We start from the raw sequence: 20,761 nt of genomic DNA on the forward strand, positions 1-20,761 counted from the left end.
AAAGTCTTAATATTGAACATTTTATTTCTGGCAAAGGTAATTTCTACAATTACTTTTGAGCCCCTGAAATATGGAGACTTTGTAGAAAAATGGTTGCACTTCCTAAACATTTCACAGGATATCTTTGTTCAACCCCTGTAATTAAACCTGAAAGTTTATACTACACTTGCATCTCAGTTGTTTCCTCGTAAATACAAAATGGTGTCATGCAGAGCACAAATCATTAAGATTCAGTCACTGTCCAAACAGATCTGGACCTAACAGTATATATATGTACGGTATATACCTTCTACAGTCAAAAAGAATTACAAATAAAATTCTTCTACAAACACCTGAAATAGACGATCTCAGTTATCGAAGTCCAATGCCTACATTTTGTAATACAGATATTTCTCTTACTAATCTGGCATTTCTAAGTTGAGCTGCAATAACATGCAAGAGAACAGTGTTCTGTACTTTTAGTATAGTGTAACTAGATAGTATTGTTCTAAGAGGTTTGCAGGGTTATGATCCGATGGATGCAAACTCTAGTAAGAACATCACAGCTTTGTAGCTTTTTTTCCTGAAAACTGCAGCAAAGAGCAGCAACAAAACAGCAATGGGTATCCTTGCCCTAGAGAAAACATATCACTAGGAGGATAAGACAATATATACAGTACTGTGCAAACGTTTTAGGCATGTGTGGGGAAAAAAGCCAAGGTAAAAATAGTAGTGTTTGATAGTTTATTTTTAACAATTAATAAAATGCAAAGTGAACGAGCAAAAGAGAAATCTAAATCAAATCAGTATTTGGTGTCTTCATTGTCTTCACAATAGCATAACTTCTTCTAGGCACACTTGTACAGGTTTTGAAGGAAATGGCAAGAAAGTTGGAGAACTAAACAAATACTGATTTGCCATTACATGAAGAGACAGGAAGGTTTTCAACACACATGTACAGTTCTTATTTTTTTGCCTATATTGCTATATTTTAAAGATAGAAAATGTTTAAAGGTAGATCAGGTCATGAAATGGTTAAGCCTTACTGGCAATATAAAACAAACATTTCAGGCATGACAGATTAAGATATGCAAAACTTTTAAAGAACTTAAGAATGTGAAGAATAGCACTCAAGTGACTCATAGGAAAATAACAGATGAGATAAGCTGCAGCTGAGCACAGGACACAGTACCTAATCCATTTTAATGCTGTTTGTAAAATATCCTCATAAAAAGTGTTGCTTACAGTATCAGACTGAGTAGGGATATACCCAATGGCAGCAATTATGCCAAATTGTAAAATTATTTTTTAAGTTTTACAGGGAAATATTAGAAGAAAAGAACAAAGAAAAGATAAAAAAAGATGCTGTGTTTACATGTTTACTAAAACAGAGGTTAGAAAAGCGAAATGTTCTAAGAGGGATGAATATGAGCTAAAGACATAAAACACCACGACTTAGGAACATTAACTTCTAGTTTATATTTTGGGTGAATGGCACATACCGGTAATTGGAAATATAGGACCTTCATAAAGTTACATAAAGTCGCACTGTTATTATTTTACTAGATGGTGGCCCGATTCTAACGCATTGTGTATTCTAGAATATGCATGTCCACGTAGTATATTGCACAGCCCACGTAGCATATTGCCCAGCCACGTAGCATATTGCCCAGCCACGTAGTATATTGCCCAGCCACGTAGTATATTGCCCAGCCACGTAGTATATTGCCCAGCCACGTAGTATATTGCCCAACCACGAAGTATATTGCCCAGCCACGTAGTATATTGCCCAACCACGAAGTATATTGCCCAGCCACGTAGCATATTGCCCAGTCACGTAGCATGTTGCCCAGTCACGTAGTATGTTGCCCAGTCACGTAGTATATTGCCCAGTCACGTAGTATATTGCCCAGTCACGTAGTATATTGCCCAGTCGCGTAGTATATTGCCCAGTCACGTAGTATATTGCCCAGCCACGTAGTATGTTGCCCAGCCACGTAGTATATTGCCCAGTCACGTAGTCTATTGTCCAGTCACGTAGTATATTGCCCAGTCACGTAGTATATTGCCCAGTCACGTAGTATATTGCCCAGTCACGTAGTATATTGCCCAGTGATGTAGTATATTGCCCAGTTAAGTAGTATATTGCCCAGTGACGTAGTATACAGCACAGAGCCATATAGTATATTGCACAGCGACGTAGTTTATTACCCAGCCACGTAGTATATTGGCCAGTCACGTAGTATATTGCCCAGCTACGTAGTATATTGCCCAGTGACGTAGTATACAGCACAGAGCCATGTAGTATATTGCACAGCGATGTAGCATACAGCACAGAGCCATGTAGTATATTGCCCAGTCACGTAGCATATTGCCCAGCTACGTAGTATATTGCCCAGCCACGTATGTCACAGGTTAAAAACCAATGACCAATGAATATCCGTGACAGAAAGAAGGACAGACAGAAGGACAGACAGAAGGACAGACAGAAGGACAGACAGAAGGACAGACAGAATGACGGAAGTGACCCTTAGACAAATATATAGTAGACTAGATGGTGGCCCGATTCGAACGCATCGGGTATTCTAGAATATGCATGTCCACGTGGTATATTGCCCAGCCACGTAGTATATTGCGCAGCCACCTAGTATATTGCCCAGCCACCTAGTATATTGCCCAGCCACGTAGTATATTGCCCAGTGATGTAGTATATTGCCCAGCTACGTAGTATATTGCGCAGCCACGTAGTATATTTCCCAGTGACGTAGTATATTGGCCAGCTACATAGTATATTGCACAGCGACGTAGTATACAGCACAGAGCCACGTAGTATATTGCCCAGCCACGTAGTATATTACCCAGTGACGTAGTATATTGGCCAGCGACATAGTATATTGCACAGCGACGTAGTATACAGCACAGAGCCACGTAGTATATTGCCCAGCCACGTAGTATATTGCCCAGTGATGTAGTATATTGCACAATCACGTAGTATACAGCACAGAGCCACGTAGTATATTGCCCAGCCACGTAGTATATTTCCCAGTGACGTAGTATATTGCCCAGCGACATAGTATATTGCACAGCGACGTAGTATACAGCACAGAGCCACGTAGTATATTGCCCAGCCACGTAGTATATTGCCCAGTGATGTAGTATATTGCACAATCACGTAGTATACAGCACAGAGCCACGTAGTATATTGCCCAGTCACGTAGTATATTGCACAGCGATGTAGTATATTGCCCAGTGACGTAGTATATTGCACAGCGACGTAGTATACAGTACAGAGCCACGTAGTATATTGCCCAGCCACGTAGTATATTGCCCAGTCACGTAGTATATTTCCCAGTGACGTAGTATATTTCCCAGTGACGTAGTATATTGCCCCTCACGTAGTATATTGCCCAGTCACGTAGTATATTGCCCAGCTACGTAGTATCTTGCACAGCGACGTAGTATACAGCACAAAGCCACTTAGTATATTGCCCAGCCACGTAGTATATTGCACAGCGACGTAGTATATTGCCCAGCCACGTAGTATATTGCCCAGTCACGTAGTATATTGCCCAGCCACGTATGTGACAGGTTAAAAAATAAAAAAATAAACACTCACCTTCGGATCCGAGGGCCCCTTGTAGTTGTAACATACTCACCTTCAGATCTGGCGCAGGTGATGAGCGCGCGGCTGCCGCCATCTTCTGTTCCCAGGATGCATTGCGAAATTACCCAGATGACTTAGCGGTCTCGCGAGACCGCTAAGTCTTCTGGGTAATTTTGCAATGCATCGCCGGGAACGGAAGATGGCGGCCGGCTCTGCGGACAACGGAGGGTGAGAATAGCAGGTTTTTTGTTTTTTTATTATTTTTAACATTAGATTTTTTACTATTGATGCCGCATAGGCAGCATCAATAGTAAAAAGTTGAGGACACACAGGGTTAATAGCGGCGGTAACGGAGTGCGTTACCCGCGGCATAACGTGGTCCGTTACCGCCGGCATTAACCCTGTGTTAGTGGTGGCTGGAGGGGAGTATGCGGGCATCGTGCAGTGACTGCGGGGAGTAAGGAGCGGCCATTTTCTTCTGGACTGTGCCCGTCGCTGATTGGTCGTGGCTTTTTTTCTGCGGCCAATCAGCGACTTGGATTTCCTTGACAGACTGTCTGGCAATAAATATCCGTGACAGACAGACAGAAGGACAGAAAGACGGAAGTGACCCTTAGACAATTATATAGTAGATATAAAGAGACAGCACTATAATTGCACATTACAATAGCATAGGTGTCTAATGTTTATGTAGATATTACATGACTGATTGTGTCATCAATAGGAGCAGGACAAAGAACAGTCACAGTAATTTCACAATGTAAACTAGGAACATTTTAAGTACATTAGCAGGGGCGTAACTACCGTGGTCGCAGTGGTCGCCATTGCGACCGGGCCCAGCAGGTCAGGGGCCCGGGGCCGGCAGGTCGGACTGTCCATCGGGCACTTCTGGCAAATGCCAGAAGAGCTGGTGCCAGTAGTGGGCCAATGGGAGGAGCCGTTGCCTTGGCAGTGGGCGTGGCTGGTGACGTCTGGGTGGGACCATTGTCCCTGTGCGATGCGGAAGTTGGCCCCCAGCAGTGAGGCGGGTGGACCGGAAGACTGTGTGAGGAGCGGGGATGTCCAGCTAGGGTAGTGCAGTGCCGGGAGTCCCGGAGTGTTACGGAGGGAGCAGTCGAGACCGCGTCCTGTTCCAGCTATGAGTGAGTGCTGGGGAAAAGTTCGGGTTGTAGTGGGGGAGGTGGTCCGCAGCCGGGCAGTGACAGGAGCTGGGTGGCACACACTGTATATCCCGTCACCTGCCCGCTCACTGCTCTGCCACCTCCACAGTGTGGGGGCCAGGGTGAGCTGCTAATGGGTGACATGAGAAGGCTGGTGTCCTGGAATTGATGTGACACAGTGATCACTAGGGGTCTTCATACTGGTGACTCCTGAGTGATCAGTGCCCTGTACTATGCCCAGCACAGAGTGTAATGGCTCAGGTCTGTGCCCACTGTAATGTAGTACCCTGGACCTGTAGGTGTACCCCCTGTGTGGTCACATCATTAGTGCGACTCCTGAGTGATCAGTGCCCCGTACTATGCCCAGCATAGTGTGTAATGGCTCAGGTCTGTGCCCACTGTAATGTAGTACCCTGGACCTGTAGGTGTACCCCCTGTGTGGTCACATCATTCGGCTCTGGTCTGGAGTTATTGTAGGTGCTGTACCTATATCTGAGACAATGGGAGCCGCTGCACTGTTCCTCCCCCTCCCCCCGCCAGTGCCGCAGCCGCATTTAAATATGCCGGTGTCTACGACCTGTATATATCCCTGTGTGGGCTGTGCTCTATATACCCCTGTGTGGGCTGTGCTCTATATACCCCTGTGTGGGCTGTGCTGTGTATATACCCCTGTGTGGGCTGTGCTCTATATACCCCTGTGTGGGCTGTGCTCTATATATCCCTGTGTGGGCTGTGCTCTATATATCCCTGTGTGGGCTGTGCTGTATATACCCCTGTGTGGGCTGTGCTCTATATACCCCTGTGTGGGCTGTGCTCTATATACCCCTGTGTGGGCTGTGCTCTATATACCCCTGTGTGGGCTGTGCTCTATATACCCCTGTGTGGGCTGTGCTCTATATACCCCTGTGTGGGCTGTGCTCTATATACCCCTGTGTGGGCTGTGCTCTATATACCCCTGTGTGGGCTGTGCTCTATATATCCCTGTGTGGGCTGTGCTGTATATACCCCTGTGTGGGCTGTGCTCTATACCACTGTGAGGGCTGTGCTGGATATACCACTGTGCGGGCTGTGCTGGATATACCACTGTGAGGGCTATGCTGGATATACCACTGTGCGGGCTGTGCTGGATATACCACTGTGAGGGCTATGCTGGATATACCACTGTGCGGGCTGTGCTGGATATACCACTGTGAGGGCTGTGCTGGATATACCACTGTGCGGGCTGTGCTGGATATACCACTGTGAGGGCTATGCTGGATATACCACTGTGAGGGCTGTGCTGGATATACCACTGTGCGGGCTGTGCTGGATATACCACTGTGCGGGCTATGCTGGATATACCACTGTGAGGGCTATGCTGGATATACCACTGTGAGGGCTGTGCTGGATATACCACTGTGCGGGCTGTGCTGGATATACCACTGTGCGGGCTATGCTGGATATACCACTGTGCGGGCTGTGCTGGATATACCACTGTGAGGGCTGTGCTGGATATACCACTGTGAGGGCTGTGCTGGATATACCACTGTGAGGGCTATGCTGGATATACCACTGTGCGGGCTGTGCTGGATATACCACTGTGAGGGCTGTGCTGGATATACCACTGTGCGGGCTGTGCTGGATATACCACTGTGAGGGCTATGCTGGATATACCACTGTGCGGGCTGTGCTGGATATACCACTGTGAGGGCTGTGCTGGATATACCACTGTGCGGGCTGTGCTGGATATACCACTGTGAGGGCTATGCTGGATATACCACTGTGCGGGCTGTGCTGGATATACCACTGTGAGGGCTATGCTGGATATACCACTGTGTGGGCTGTGCTGGCACCCAACACCATGTTGCAGTGCAGGAGATTCCTCCTGCACGGCAACAGTCCGAGGCGTTTCTAAGGGAAGGGGGGGGCCCCATTTGGAAGTTCGCACCGGGGCCCATAACTTTGTAGTTACGCCACTGTACATTAGGTTGCATGAAACCAGCTCAATATAGAAAGTATTAATATATTGTTCTAAAACAATAAAAATAACATAGTATTGACTCTTCTGCATACAATAAAGGGATGTCAAATTTAGACAGCATGCTTATGGAGCAAATGGTTCTCTCCGCATCCAAATTCATTCAAGTTGGCAGAGTCCCAAATATTTCTACCAAGAAACATAGTTGTCAGTTCTTGTAACAAAACATTTAAATTAATTCCTTAATTGCAAATATTTCAGAGAATGTCTACATGCCAATAATAAATAAAAAACAAAAAGATCATTTCAGGACACCGTGAACCTAACACAATCAATCATTCTCATATGTTAATTGTTCCAAATCTTTAAAAGGATAGTCCACTACTCATGTATTATTTTTATTTTACACTGTGGAATATAAAATGTAAAAAAGTAGTCTGGGTAGTGAACAAACCCATTAAATAAAATTTAGACTGTTCTCATTTTCACCTATGCAGTGGTGTTTGTAGAAACCTATAACCAGCACTTTAGCCCCAGGATTTCTCATGGTATAATAGCATCTGGGCACTAACGGCTTTAACTCATGGTATATAACAAAAGGAATAGATAAAAAGTTTATTTTTAAACTTAACCTTCTAACCTCCAAAAATGCTATTTGCTTGCAGATAAAGTAGTAATCTGAGTAATCTGCATGTAAATAGAATTTTTGTCATGCCTAGCTGCCTTACTGGAGCAGAGGCTACAGGGAGAAAATGACGTTATATTCTCCTTGCAGCTGCTCACGTCTTGTCATCGGGCGATGAGGGGAGCTGTAAGGCCGGGGTCACACTTGCGAGTGCAATGCGAGAAACTCGCGCCTCTATAACTGGCACTCGGGACTGCATGTATTTCTATGCAGCTGAAACCTCCGGTCCCAAGTGCCAGCGGCAGTGCCGGGTATTGAAGCGAGAAACTCGCGCGACTCTCTCGCCTCAATACCCGGCACAGCGGCCAGAGTGTTTAGTTGCATAAAAATACATGCAGCCGTACGCTCTGGTCCCGAGTGCCAGGTATTGAGATATCAAGTGTGACCTTGGCCTTACAGTCGTCCTTCACTATACAGTGAGCACTGTAATCACACCAAGGCACACTCACTGACCGCCTGTTCTGCAGCATAAGTGTGCAGAACAGATTTTCAATGTATTTACTTGCAGATTACCACTATATCTGCAGGTGTGTGTATTATCATTTTCGGAGATGACAGATTCCCTTTAAAGAGATTTTATGCGATCAAATGGTGTCTAACTGCTGGGACCTCAGCAATTAACTGTAATCTGCATTAATGTTCCTATAGTACCACCTCTATCCATGTAACATGTAGACATATCACACCCTCAAGAACAGGAAATACTCTATATAACTAATATCCACTAACAGATTGTTAGGGCTAGCGTAACGCACCAAATAATTATAAGGATGGTATAAGGTGCGTTCGCAGCCCGGGATCCACCGTGCAGAGATGGAACCTGCTGCTGAGCAATGACGGACTATATGGCGGTATAATGTGGATGCACACACGGGTTAGCTTCACCCAGTAGGAAGGAAGTGAACCCTGTTGCGTCACAGGGTTGCGGTACCGCACAAAGAGCGCAAGCAAAGAGTCACAGAACTCTGTCCCAAGACTCAGGGAAAGAGTTCCTCTAGACCTCTTGTGCTCGACACCACTACTGGGGTGTCAGAGAATACCAGAACTAATAATTTACTGCACAAGGGTGCGTGCAGTTCCGCTCTGGCGGATGCCACTAACCACCCAGACTTGGGCCAGGAAAGCGCACTATTAGCACACGGCGCCACACTGGCGGTCACTGCTATCAGACACTATCGTGTGCTAGCTGTGCGGGATAGCACTGTCAGGCACTAGGTAGCTTCCACCATTCGTGAACAGTCAACAACACTAGGAATGGGAATGATTCGGAGCTTTCATCCATCGACAGGCATACATCCACACACAATAATAAGTTTATACTAGTGCATGGCCGTGCGGCCATGCAAACCTTTTATAGCGGAAGCTCTCCAGGACCTTCCTAGTGGTCCAATAGGAGCTGCTACAGGCCCTGAGCATGTGACCCCTGACCTCCAATGAGAGGTCATCCCTTGGGCATGCTTAGAAGAAGAAAAGCAGGACTTAGTCCCAGGGACGCCTGCTCGCAGGTGATCAGTACTGGTTACAATGGCTGAGCCTGGAAGGACAGCAGTAACTAGCCGCACAGTATCAGCTTGAGCCAGACGCTGGGACCAACGTCTCTGCTGAGCAGGCTCCACTGCGGCTGAAGGAGAATGGGAGACTACAGCGGAAATGGCTCAAGATTCCCCGTGTGCAGCGGCGGGAACTCGACACCTAACATAGATGACCTTAGCAATAAAGTGTGCGGCAGGGGCAAACATACCATCAGTGCAACCAGGGGCCCACTCTCTACCTCAAAAGCAGCGAAAAGCTTCTGAAAGACAAATTATGGGACTCCAAGGAGCCCATATACTGTTCTTGCACAGCGGCCCTCTTCGGTCCGTGTTCACGCCCGATGTGTGTCTACATACTATGACACTACTAGAACTGATGCAAAGTTTATTTAATATGTAGCACATTCTACACCAATCTGTTTATGCATTTTAGGAGGAAAAACAGAGGAACATAACAAGGAGTTCTAAAATTCTCCAGAATTGTTATTCTCTTGAATAATGCAAATATTTAGTTAAAGTGACATCTTAGGCTTCTTTCACACTTCTGTCGGTACGGGGCCGTCACAAAGTATCGGCGCGACGTACCGACGGACGTTGTGAAAATTTGTCACATCGTGGGCAGCGCATGGGGTTTTTCCAACACATCCGGTGCCCATTCTAAAGTCCCGGGGAGGAGGGGGCGGAGTTCCGGCAGCGCATGCGCGGTAGGAATTACAGGACCTGACGTACGAAAAAATGTTCCTTTGAATGTTTTTTCACTATGACGGTCCGCCAAATACCAACGCATCCAGTGCACGACGTATGGAACGTGTGTCCATACGTCGCGATACGTCAGTAATACAAGTCTATGTGCAAAAAACGCATCCTGAAGGCAACTTTGCAGGATGCGTTTTTTGCACAGAACGACGCATTGCGACGGCCCCTAAATGACGGAAGTGTGAAAGAAGCCTTAGAAGAGCTGACAGTTCATCTTTAAAACCAGGGGTCCACTAAAAATCACATCCAATCACTGCACAAGCACATTCAAGCTACAGTGTCAGTCCAATCTCGATCCGTTCGGAGCAGAAAAAATGTAGATGAGCGCACAATCATAGAATCCTAAATTATGCAGTTTAAACAATGCAATGTATACTAAGTCTGCCATATGTCATGTTTATGAAGTAGAACGTACATATTCAGAAGATAGGTATGGTTTGCATAAAAAGTCATCTTCTCTACATAATCTCTCCCGCTCTCTAGATTTTTTAAAAATCAATTTATTGATTAAAATAAACTGAAAATCTAGAAATATTGCAGCTTTACCACTGACCATGGATCGCACGGGATCCAGTCCCATTGAATGTATGACTACAAAACAGCCATGTGTACGAGATAACAAATAATAAAGCTTAAAAGGGGTGATCTGAAATCCAAATTTTCATCCTGTCAGATTACCCGATGTGATGTCACTTGCGGGGGCACCGCTAGTCTCTTCACATCGGGTAATCTGACAACATGCTCTGTTACTGGCTTGTTACTGCTGTCATTATGCACATCACACAGTGCTCTGCGCTCAGGGACTAGCCCAACCCCTGAAACAAATATCCCTGATGACGCTTTGCTTGAGGGAGGAGCAGGGACCGCTGCCTCTGCCCCCTGAAGAACTTCGCTTGAGTATCCTAGAATGGACTGAGATTCTCAAACAAAGCGTCTTCAAAAAGGAAGTAGAAAAAAATAACAGAGAAAAGCTGCTAAGAGATGATAGGGTATTTTTAACCCCTTCACCGCCGGAGCTTTTTCCGCTTTTTCAGTTTCGTTTTTTGCTCCCCTCCTTCCCAGAGCCATAACTTTTTTATTTTTCCGTCAATATGGCCATGTGAGGGCTTATTTTTTTGCGTGACAAGATGTACTTTTGAACAATACCATTGGCTTTACCATGCCATGTAACAGAAAACGGGAAAAAAATTCGAAGTGTGATGAAATTGCCAAAAAAGTGCAATCTCACACTTGTTTTTTGTTTGGCTTTTTTGCTAGGTTCACCAAATGCTAAAACTAACCTGCCATTATGATTCTCCAGGTCATTACGAGTTCCTAGGTTATTTTTTATCTAAGTGGTGAAAAATCCAAAGTTTGGTTAAAAAAAAAAAAAAAAAATTGCGCGATTTTCCGATACCCGTAGCGTCTCCAATTTTCGTGATCTGGGGTCAGGTGAGGGCTTATTTTTTGCGTGCCGAGCTGGCGTTTTTAATGATATCGTTTTGGTGTAGATATGTTCTTTTGATCGCCCGTTATTGCATTTTAATGCAATGTCGCGGCGACCAAAAAAACGTAATTTTGGCAGTTTGATTTTTTTTCTCACTACGCCATTTAGCAGTCAGGTTAATCCTTTGTTTTTATTGATAGATTGGGCGATTCTGAACGCGGCAATACCAAATATGTGTATGTTTGATTTTTTTTTTGTTTTATTTTGATTGGGGCGAAAGGGGGGTGATTTGAACTTTTATATATTTTTTATTTTTTCTATATTTTTAATCACTTTTTTTTTTTTTTTTTTTATTTTGGCATGCTTCAATAGCCTCCATAGGAGGCTAGAAGCATGCACAACTCGATCGCCTCTGCTACATAGAGGTGATGCACAGATCACCTCTATGTAGCAGAAATGCAGGGTTGCTTTGAACACCGACCATAGGGTGGCGCTCAAAGCAATCGGCCATCAACAACCATAGAGGTCTCAAGGAGACCTCTGGTTGTTATGGCAATGCACTGCTGACCCCCGATCATGTGACGGGGCCAGCAGTGCGAGGACACCCGGCCGCGCGGCCGGGAGCGCTAGTTAAATGCCGCTGTCAGCGCTTGACGGCGGCATTTAACTAGTTATGGGGCGCGGGCGGATCGCGATTCCGCTCGCGCTCATTGCGCGCACATGTCAGCTGTAGAAAACAGCTGACATGTCGCGGCTTTGAGGTGGGCTCCCCGCCGGAGCCCACCTCAAAGCAGGGGATCTGCCAGCTGACGTACTATTCCGTCAGCTGGCAGAAAGGGGTTAATTCAAGTGTATTGGAAAATTATTTATATTATGACGTCAAATAGATAGGGATTTAGAAAAGAAATAATTTGGATTTCAGACCACCCTTTAAGGTTACATACTGCATTTTCTGGCAAATGATAAGAAAGGCAGAAGTATCAACTATGATCATTTCCACAGCAGTGAATGCTCCGCTTTGGGAACGAATCGCCTTGAAAAAAATAATAATTTGTCACTTACTGAATTTGGTCCAATCCAAAAGTTTTCTTGTTGGACATATCTGACATTTTCGTAAACTCCTTTATTTCTTAGAACCTACAGATTGAAATAGAGTAAATTATCATCATTGAGGAATTTTTCAAATATTTATTAAAAAATCTATATATTCTTAGTTCTAAAAAAATTTAGTTTGAGGAAACCAATGATGCTCAGCCGCCCACACTTTGGGACATAGTACTGTCTTCCAGCTCGGAGAATGATAATCATATTAGAGAGCAAAACAAATCAAATTGAGATAAAGGCTAGTGAAATTACTGAGTGTTTTACTGGCGCAAGTGATTATGAATGAATGAGATAACCGAGTATCCACCATATATACCGGTGGTGTACTCGGTGCCACGTATAATCAAGTAGAATACACTTTACCTTGCTCCATCTCACTTCCCCGCAGAGCTGGACAGCTCCTACTGTTCTTACTGCTGCACACTACATTACATAATACTAGAGAGCAATTCCTTTCATCCATAGATTCTGTCAGTTGCTTGATCTGTTTCCGATCAACATTGCATGCAGCAGCCACCACAGCCTCCCAGACACTGTTCCGAGAGGTGTACTGTTTTCCCTCCCTGTAGATCTCACATTTTATGAGGGACCACAAGTTCTCAATGGGGTTCAGATCAGGTGAATAAGGGGGCCATGTTATTATTTTTTCTTCTTTGAGACCTTTACTGGCCAGCCACGTTGTGGAGTAGTTAAAGGCACGTGATGGAGCATTGTCCTGCATGAAAATCATGTTTTTCTTGAAGGATACCGACTTCTTCCTGTACCGCTGCTTGAGGAAGCTGTCTTCCAGAAACTGGCAGTAGGTCTGGGAGTTGAGCTTCACTCCATCCTCAACCCGAAAAGGTCCCACAAGTTCATCTTTGATGATACCAGCCCATACCAGTACCCCACCTCCACCTTGCTGGCGTCTGAGTCGGAGTGGAGCTCTCTGCCCTTTACTGATCCAGCCTCTGGCCCATCCATCTGGCCCATCAAGAGGCACTCTCATTTCATCAGTCCATAAAACCTTTGATGAGTCAGTATTAAGATATTTCTTGGTCCAGTCTTGACGTTTTATCTTATGTTTCTTGTTCAAAGGTTGTCATTTTTCAGCCTTCCTTACCTTGGCCATGTCCCTGAGTATCGCACACCATGTGCTTTTTGTTACTCCAATAACATTGCAGCTCTGAAATATGGCAAAACTGGTGGCAAATGGCATCTTGGCAGCTTCACGCTTGATTTTCCTCAATTCATGGGCAGTTATTTTGTGCCTTTTTTGTCCAAAACGCTTCTTGCGACCCTGTTGGCTATTTGCCATGAAACACTTGATTGTTTGGTGAGTTTGGCAATTTCAAGACTGCTGCATCACTCTGCAAGACATCTCACAATTTTGGACTTTTCAGAGCACGTCAAATCTCTCTTCTGACCCATTTTGCCAAAGGAAAGGAAGTTGCCTAATAATTAAGCACACCTTATATAGGCTTTTGATGTCAGACAACACCCCTCCCCATTACAGAGATGCAAATCACCTGATTTACTTCATTGGTAGTTGTCTCTCAAGCCTCAACAGCTTGGAGTAGGACAACATGTATAAAAAGTATCATGTGATCAAAATACAACTTGCCTAATAATTCTGCAAACAGTGTAGTGCTGACCATATGACAACTGTAAGCTACATGTCACACAGCCATGGCTCTTCCCATGGCCTCCTCTAACGGCTCTGATCTGCTAGTGGACAGTGTTGACAAGAGGAGGTGTGATACTGTGTGTAGTTTTGAATATTACAGTGGGGAAAATAAGTATTTTGTACACTGGCAATTTTGCAAGTTTTTGCAAAGAATGGACAGCTATATAATTTTTTTATCATAGGTGCACTTCAACTGTGAGAGACAGTCTCTAAAATAAAGATCAGAAAATCAGACTGCATTATTTTTAACCCTTTCACGACATGCGCCGTTCTAGTACAGCGCATGTCGTGTCTCCCCCATTGATGTGGGTTCCGGAAACATCTTTTCTGGCACATGACAGCTGTTTTGCCTGGAACAGCCGTGGGTGGAATCGCGATTCACCCATGGCTATTAACCCATTAAATGTCGCTGTCAAACGCTGAAAGAAGCTTCCGGCAATCGTGCCAGAAATCCGCCCATCAGTGACCCCCGTCACATGAAAGCGGGTCACTGATGAGTTGGCATGACAACCAGAGGTCTCCTGCAGACCACTACGGTTGTCATTGCCGGATTGCTATGAGCGCCGCCCAGTGGTCGGTGCTCATAGTTAGGCTTGGTTCCCATTGCGTTATTATTATTTTTTTTATTATTATTATACATTTTTATAGCGCCATTTATTCCATGGCGCTTTACATGTGAATATGGGGCAAATATAGACAAATACATTAAACATGAGCAGATAACAAGGCACACGAGTACATAAGGAGGGAGGACCCTGCCCGCGAGGGCTCACAGTCTGCAGGGGGTGGGTGAGGATACACTAGGAGAGGGAAGAGCTGGCTGTACGGCTGTTCAGTAGGTTGAGGATCACTGCAGGCTGTAGGCTTGTCGGAAGAGATGAGTCTTCAGGTTCTTTTTGAAGGTTTCTATGGTAGGCGCAAGTCTGATGTGTTGGGGTAGAGAGTTCCAGAGTATGGGGGAAGCACGGGAGAAGTCTTGGATGCGGTTATGGGAAGAAGAGATGAGAGGGGAGTAGAGAAGGAGGTCTTGGGAGGATTGGAGGTCGCGTGTAGGTAGGTACCGGGAGACCATGTCACAGATGTATGGAGGAGACAGGTTGTGGATGGCTTTGTATGTCAGTGTGAGGGTTTTGAACTGGAGTCTCTGGGTGATAGGAAGCCAGTGAAGGGCTTGACACAGGGGAGAGGCTGGGGAATAGCGGGGGGACAGGTGGATTAGTCGGGCAGCAGAGTGTAGGATGGATTGGAGTGGTGCCAGAGTGCTAGAGGGGAGTCCAGAGAGTAGGAGGTTGCAGTAGTCGAGGCGGGAGATAAGGGCATGCACTAGCGTTTTTGCAGTGTTGCGGTCAAGGAAAGCACGGATCCGGGAAATATTTTTGAGTTTGAGACGACAGGAGGAGGCAAGGGCTTGGATATGTGGCTTGAAAGAGAGGGCAGAGTCGAGGATCACCCCGAGGCACCGGGCGTGTGGGACTGGGGATAGTGAGCAGCCATTGACATTGATGGATAGGTCTGGTGGAGGGGTAGAGTGAGATGGGGGAAAGATGATGAATTCTGTTTTGTCCATGTTCAGTTGTAGAAAGCGAGCAGAAAAGAAGGCTGAAATGGCAGACAGACAGTGCGGGATTTTGGTAAGCAAGGAGGAGAGGTCAGGTCCGGAGAGGTAGATCTGCGTGTCGTCAGCGTAGAGATGGTACTGCATACCGTGGGATTCTATGAGCTGTCCCAGGCCGAAAGTGTAGATGGAGAAGAGTAGGGGTCCTAGAACAGAGCCTTGAGGAACACCGACTGACAAGGGGCGAAGTGAGGAGGTGGTGTGGGGGAGGGCGACACTGAATGTTCGGTCTGTCAGATATGACGAGATCCAGGAAAGGGCCAAGTCTGTGATGCCAAGGGATGAGAGGATTTGTAGCAAAAGGGAGTGATCTACAGTGTCAAAGGCAGAAGACAAGTCCAGGAGAAGGAGGACAGAGTAGTGTCGCTTGCTCCTGGCAGTTAGTAGGTCATTGGTGACTTTAGTTAGGGCAGTTTCAGTTGAGTGATGGGAACGGAAGCCTGATTGTAACCGATCAAAGAGGGAGCAGGAGGAGAAGTGGGAGGACAGTTCAAGATGGACGTGTTGCTCCAGCAATTTGGAGGCATAAGGGAGAAGAGATATTGGGCGATAGCTAGACACAGAGGATGGGTCGAGGGAGGGCTTTTTGAGGATGGGTGTGATCTTGGCATGCTTGAAGGATGAGGGAAAGACACCTGTTGTGAGTGAGAGGTTGAAGAGGTGCTTTAGGGTTGGGATGAAGACCGTGGAAAGGTTAGGGATGAGGTGGGATGGGAGCGGGTCAAGCGTGCAGGTGGTGAGGTGTGATCTTGACAGGAGGGTGGAGAGCTGATCTTCTGTCATGGTGGAGAAGCTGGTTTTGGAGGAGCAGGGTTGAGCAGCTAAGAGGGGCAGTGGGCGCTGTGGGCCAAAGCTTTCTCTGATCGTATCGATCTTCTGTTTAAAGAAAGAGGCGAAGTCATCAGCAGAAATGAGGGGGGAGGGAGGAGGTGCGGGGGGACGGAGTAGAGAATTGAAAGTGTTGAAAAGCTGTTTAGGGTTGTGGGACAGGGAGGATATGAGGGATGAGAAGTAAGTTTGTTTTGCGGCAGTGAGCGCAGACTTGAAGCTGGCGAGGGACTGCTTGTATGCAGTGAAGTGGTCGGCAGAGTGGGATCGCTTCCATCTCCGCTCAGCAATCCTGGAAGCCCGTCTCAATTCTTTGGTCAGGCTGGTCAGCCAGGGCTGCCTGTTAATTGTACGAGTTTTACTATGCATGAGTGGGGCGGCCGAATCGAGTGTTGTTGTTATTGTGGTGTTATAAAAAGTGGCAGCAGCATCTGTGTCATGAAGGGAAGCTATGTCTGTGAGAGGGAGAAGGGACTCAGAGAGTGATTGTAAGTTGAGATGTTTGAGATTTCTGCGAGGGTGAGTGAGTTTGTGGAGTGGGGGTTGCACACTAGGAGAGGAGAGGGACGAGAATGTCAGTAGGTTGTGGTCAGACAGGGGGAGGGGTGTGTTAGTGAGGTTAGTAAGGGAGCAGAGGCGGGTGAAGATGAGGTCCAGCGTGTGGCCATCTTTGTGAGTGGCCTCAGAGGACCATTGAGTGAGGCCAAAGGAGGCAGTCAGTGATAAAAGTTTAGAGGTAGCTGAGGTGAAAGTGTCAATGGGGACATTGAAATCACCCATGATGATAGTGGGGATGCGTTAATGGGAAAGTGCTAACGGACAGCGTTGCACGGCGAAATTAACGCCGTGCAACGCGTCCGTTAGCGCGCCCATTCACGGCAATGGGAACGCGCAGCACTAGCGCGTGCCATGTTCGGCACGCGCTAGCGACGCGCCGGTGTTTCTTGGCGCGCCGCGGACGCTGCTTGCAGCGTCCGAGGCGCGCCCGCGGTCCGTTCCCCGCTCTCGCAGATCAGGGATCTGCGAGAGCGGGGATGTTACCGCGACCCCGGGACGCGGCCCCATTAAAAACATTGCATTAGCGCAACCCGCTAGCGCTAAACGGATTGCACTAACGCAATGTGACCCTAGCCTAAGTGAGGTACTCTGCTACATGCAGGCGATCTGATCATTGCCTATACATATAGCAGAATCGATCAGGTTATGGAAGCTTCCAGTCTCCCATGGAGACTATTGAAGCATGCCAAAAGTAAAAAAAAAAAAAAAAATCAAACAGACATATTTAATATGACCACGTTCAGAATTGCCCGATTAATTAAAAAAAAGAATTAACCTGATCGCTAAACGGCATAACGAAAAAAAATTAAAAACGCCAGAATTACTTATTTTAGTCGCCGCAACATTGCATTAAAATGCAAAAAACAGCGATCAAAAGATTGTATCAACACTAAAATGGTATCATTAAAAACGTCAGCACAGCACGCAAAAAATAAGCCCTCACTAGTGATGAGCGAGTATACTCGTTGCTCGGGTTTTCCAGAGCACGCTCGTGTGGTCGCCGAGTATTTGTTAGTGCACAGAGATTTAGTTTTTGTCCACGGAGCTGCATGATTTACGGCTGCTAGACAGGCTGAATGCATATGAGGATTCCCTAGCAACCCCCAAATGTATTCAGGCTGTCCAGCAGCCATAAATCATGCAGCTGAGGCGAGGAAAACTAAATCTTCGAGCACAAACAAATACTCGGAGATCACCCGAGCAACAAGTATACTCCCTCATCACTAGCCCTCACCCAACCAGAGATCATGAAAAATGGAGACGCTACGGGTATTGGAAAATTGTGCAATTTTTATTTTTTTTTAAACAAATTTTGGATTTTTTTCACCACTTAAAAAAAAAGAACCTAGACATGTTTGGTGTCTATGAACCTGTAATCACCTGGAGAATCATAATCACAGGTCAATTTTAGCATTTGGTGAACGTGGTAAAAAAAAATCCAAAAACCGCTGAGGAATTGCACTTTTTTGCAATTTCACTGCACTTACACAGATGGTGTCGTTCAAAAGTACAACTTGTCCTGCAAAAAACAAGCCCTCACACGGCCATATTGAAGAAAAAAAATTAAAAAAAGTTATGGCTTGGGGAAGAAGGGGAGCGTAAAACAAACGCAAAAACGAAAAAGAGATCTGTCTCAAAGGGATTAAATAATTAAATTGCATTTTCGATCACCTACCCAACTAGCAAGAATTCTGGCTCTCACAGACCTGTTAGTATTTCTTATTTCTTAAGAAGCCCGCCTACTCTGCACTCATTACTTGTATCGATTGCAACTGTTTGAACTCATTACCTGTATAAAAGACACCTGTCCACACACTGAATCAATCACACTTGGACCTCTCCACCATGCCCAAGACCAAAGAGCTGTCTAATGACACCAGGGACAAAATTGCAGACCTGCCCAAAGCTGGGATGGGCTACAGCAAAATAGATCGGTTGGTGAGAAAGTAAGAAATGTTTGGCAGAGTTATTAGAAAATGGAAGAAACACAAGATGACTGTCAATCTTCCTTGGTCTAGGGCTCCATGCAAGATCTTGCCTCATGGGGCAAGGATGATTCTGAGAAATACACAGGAGGACCGGGTCAATGACCTGAAGAGATCTGGGACCAAAGTCTCAAACATTATCGCTAGTAACACATTACGCAGTCACGGATTAATATCCTGCAGGGTATGCAAGGTTCCCCTGCTCACGCGAGCACACGTCCAGGCCCATTTGAAGTTCGCCAATGATGATCTGAATGATCCAGAGGAGACATGGGAGAAGGTCATGTGGTCAGATGAGATCAAAATATAACTTTTTGGTATCAACTGCACTCGCCGTGTTTGGAGGAAGAAGAAGGATGAATACAACCCAAAGAACACCATCCCAACCATGAAGCATGGTGAAGGAATCATCATACTTTGGGGGTGCTTTTTCTGCAAAGGGGACAGAACGACTATCATATTGAAGGGAGGATAGATGGGGTCATGTATTGGGAAATTTTGGCTAACAACTTCCTTCTCTCAATAAGAGCATTGAAGATGTGTCGTTGCAGGGTCTTTCAGCATGGCAATAACCTGAAACACACAGCCAGGGAAACTAAGGAGTAGCTCAGTAAGAAGCATTTCAAGGTCCTGGAGTGGCCTAACCCGTCTCCAGACCTGAATCCAAAAGAAAATCTTTGGAGGGAGGTGAAACTCAATGTTGCCCAGCGACAGCTCCGAAACCTCAAAGATCTGGAAAAGATCTGTATGGAGGAGTGGGCCAAAATCCCTGCTGCAGTGTGTGCAAACTTGGTGAAGAACTACAGGAAACGTATGACCACTGTGATTGCAAACAAAGATTTCAGTACCAACAAATAGTCGGTAATAGGTTTTTCTATAACAGTATATCAAATACTTATTTAATGCAATAAAATGCAAATTAATTATATAAAAATCATACAATGTGATTTTCCATATTTTTTTTTTAAGATTCTGTCTCTCACATTTGAAGTGTACCTACGATAAAAATTACAGACCTCTCCATTTTTGGAGGTGGGAAAACTTGCAAAATCAGCAGTGTATCAAATACTTATTTTCCCCACTGTATATCAATAAATGTAACTCTTGTCTGTCCCCACCACCCACCGCAAAAGGTTTCTAGTTCTCCATCCATCATTTATTCATGTTTTAGATACATTCGCTCTATGTGTTCTCTCCTGGCTTCAAAACCAGTCTGTGTCACCCACAGCAACCAATCGCAGGACAGCTTTCATTTTAATTGACCAGTTTATAATATGAAAGCTGAGCTCTGATTGGCTGCTGTTGACAGTTTCTATTTCTGACAGGAAAAAGATCCATTTTTATTTAGATTGTATGTATGAGGAGGCCATAAACAAATATGGAAATAGTCATGCTTTAGTTGGAAAAACCCTTGCTTGTTTGGTGGCCCATACTTTGTCACTCGCTTTGCTTTGTCCATCACACAAAAAAGCGGCGCTGCGGAGAGGAGGATTGCAGTTCCACCTTTAACAGCAGCAAGCTCACAGTGAGAACGGCATGAACTGTTACTCTGCACAGTAAGTAGAGCATACCCACTATACAAGAACTGCTGCTATCCACTGAGCATGTGTAACGTTCCATGATGGAACTACAGGAAATATCCATGGACCACCAGGTGGGCAAAAATCCTCTGACATGTTGAATTTCAGGGGGTGATACATTATAAGTAGTGATAAGTGAATATTCTTGTTAGTTGAGATTTCCCGAGCACACTTGGGTGTCCTCCGAGTATTTTTTAGTGCTCGGAGATTTAGTTTTCCTCACCTCAGCTGAATGATTTACATCTGTTAGCCAGCATAAGTGCATGTGGGGATTCCCTAGCAACCAGGCAACCCCCACATGTACTTATGCTGGCTATCAGATGTAA

The 20,761-nt window shown here is 45.5% G+C and overlaps 1 protein-coding gene across 1 annotated transcript in view; it reads right to left on the minus strand.

Moving 5' to 3' along the window:
• The window catches only part of RHBDF1 (rhomboid 5 homolog 1), a 236,502-nt gene that overhangs the window by 44,903 nt on the left and 170,838 nt on the right, over positions 1-20,761 (minus strand). Inside the window, exon 10 of the mRNA XM_069733937.1 lies at positions 12,162-12,236. Within this exon, the coding sequence (XP_069590038.1) occupies positions 12,162-12,236 (75 nt within the window). The remainder of the gene's footprint in view (positions 1-12,161; positions 12,237-20,761) is intronic.

Source organism: Ranitomeya imitator, chromosome 7 (assembly GCF_032444005.1).
Source record: "Ranitomeya imitator isolate aRanImi1 chromosome 7, aRanImi1.pri, whole genome shotgun sequence".
Classification (NCBI taxonomy): Eukaryota; Metazoa; Chordata; class Amphibia; order Anura; family Dendrobatidae; genus Ranitomeya; species Ranitomeya imitator.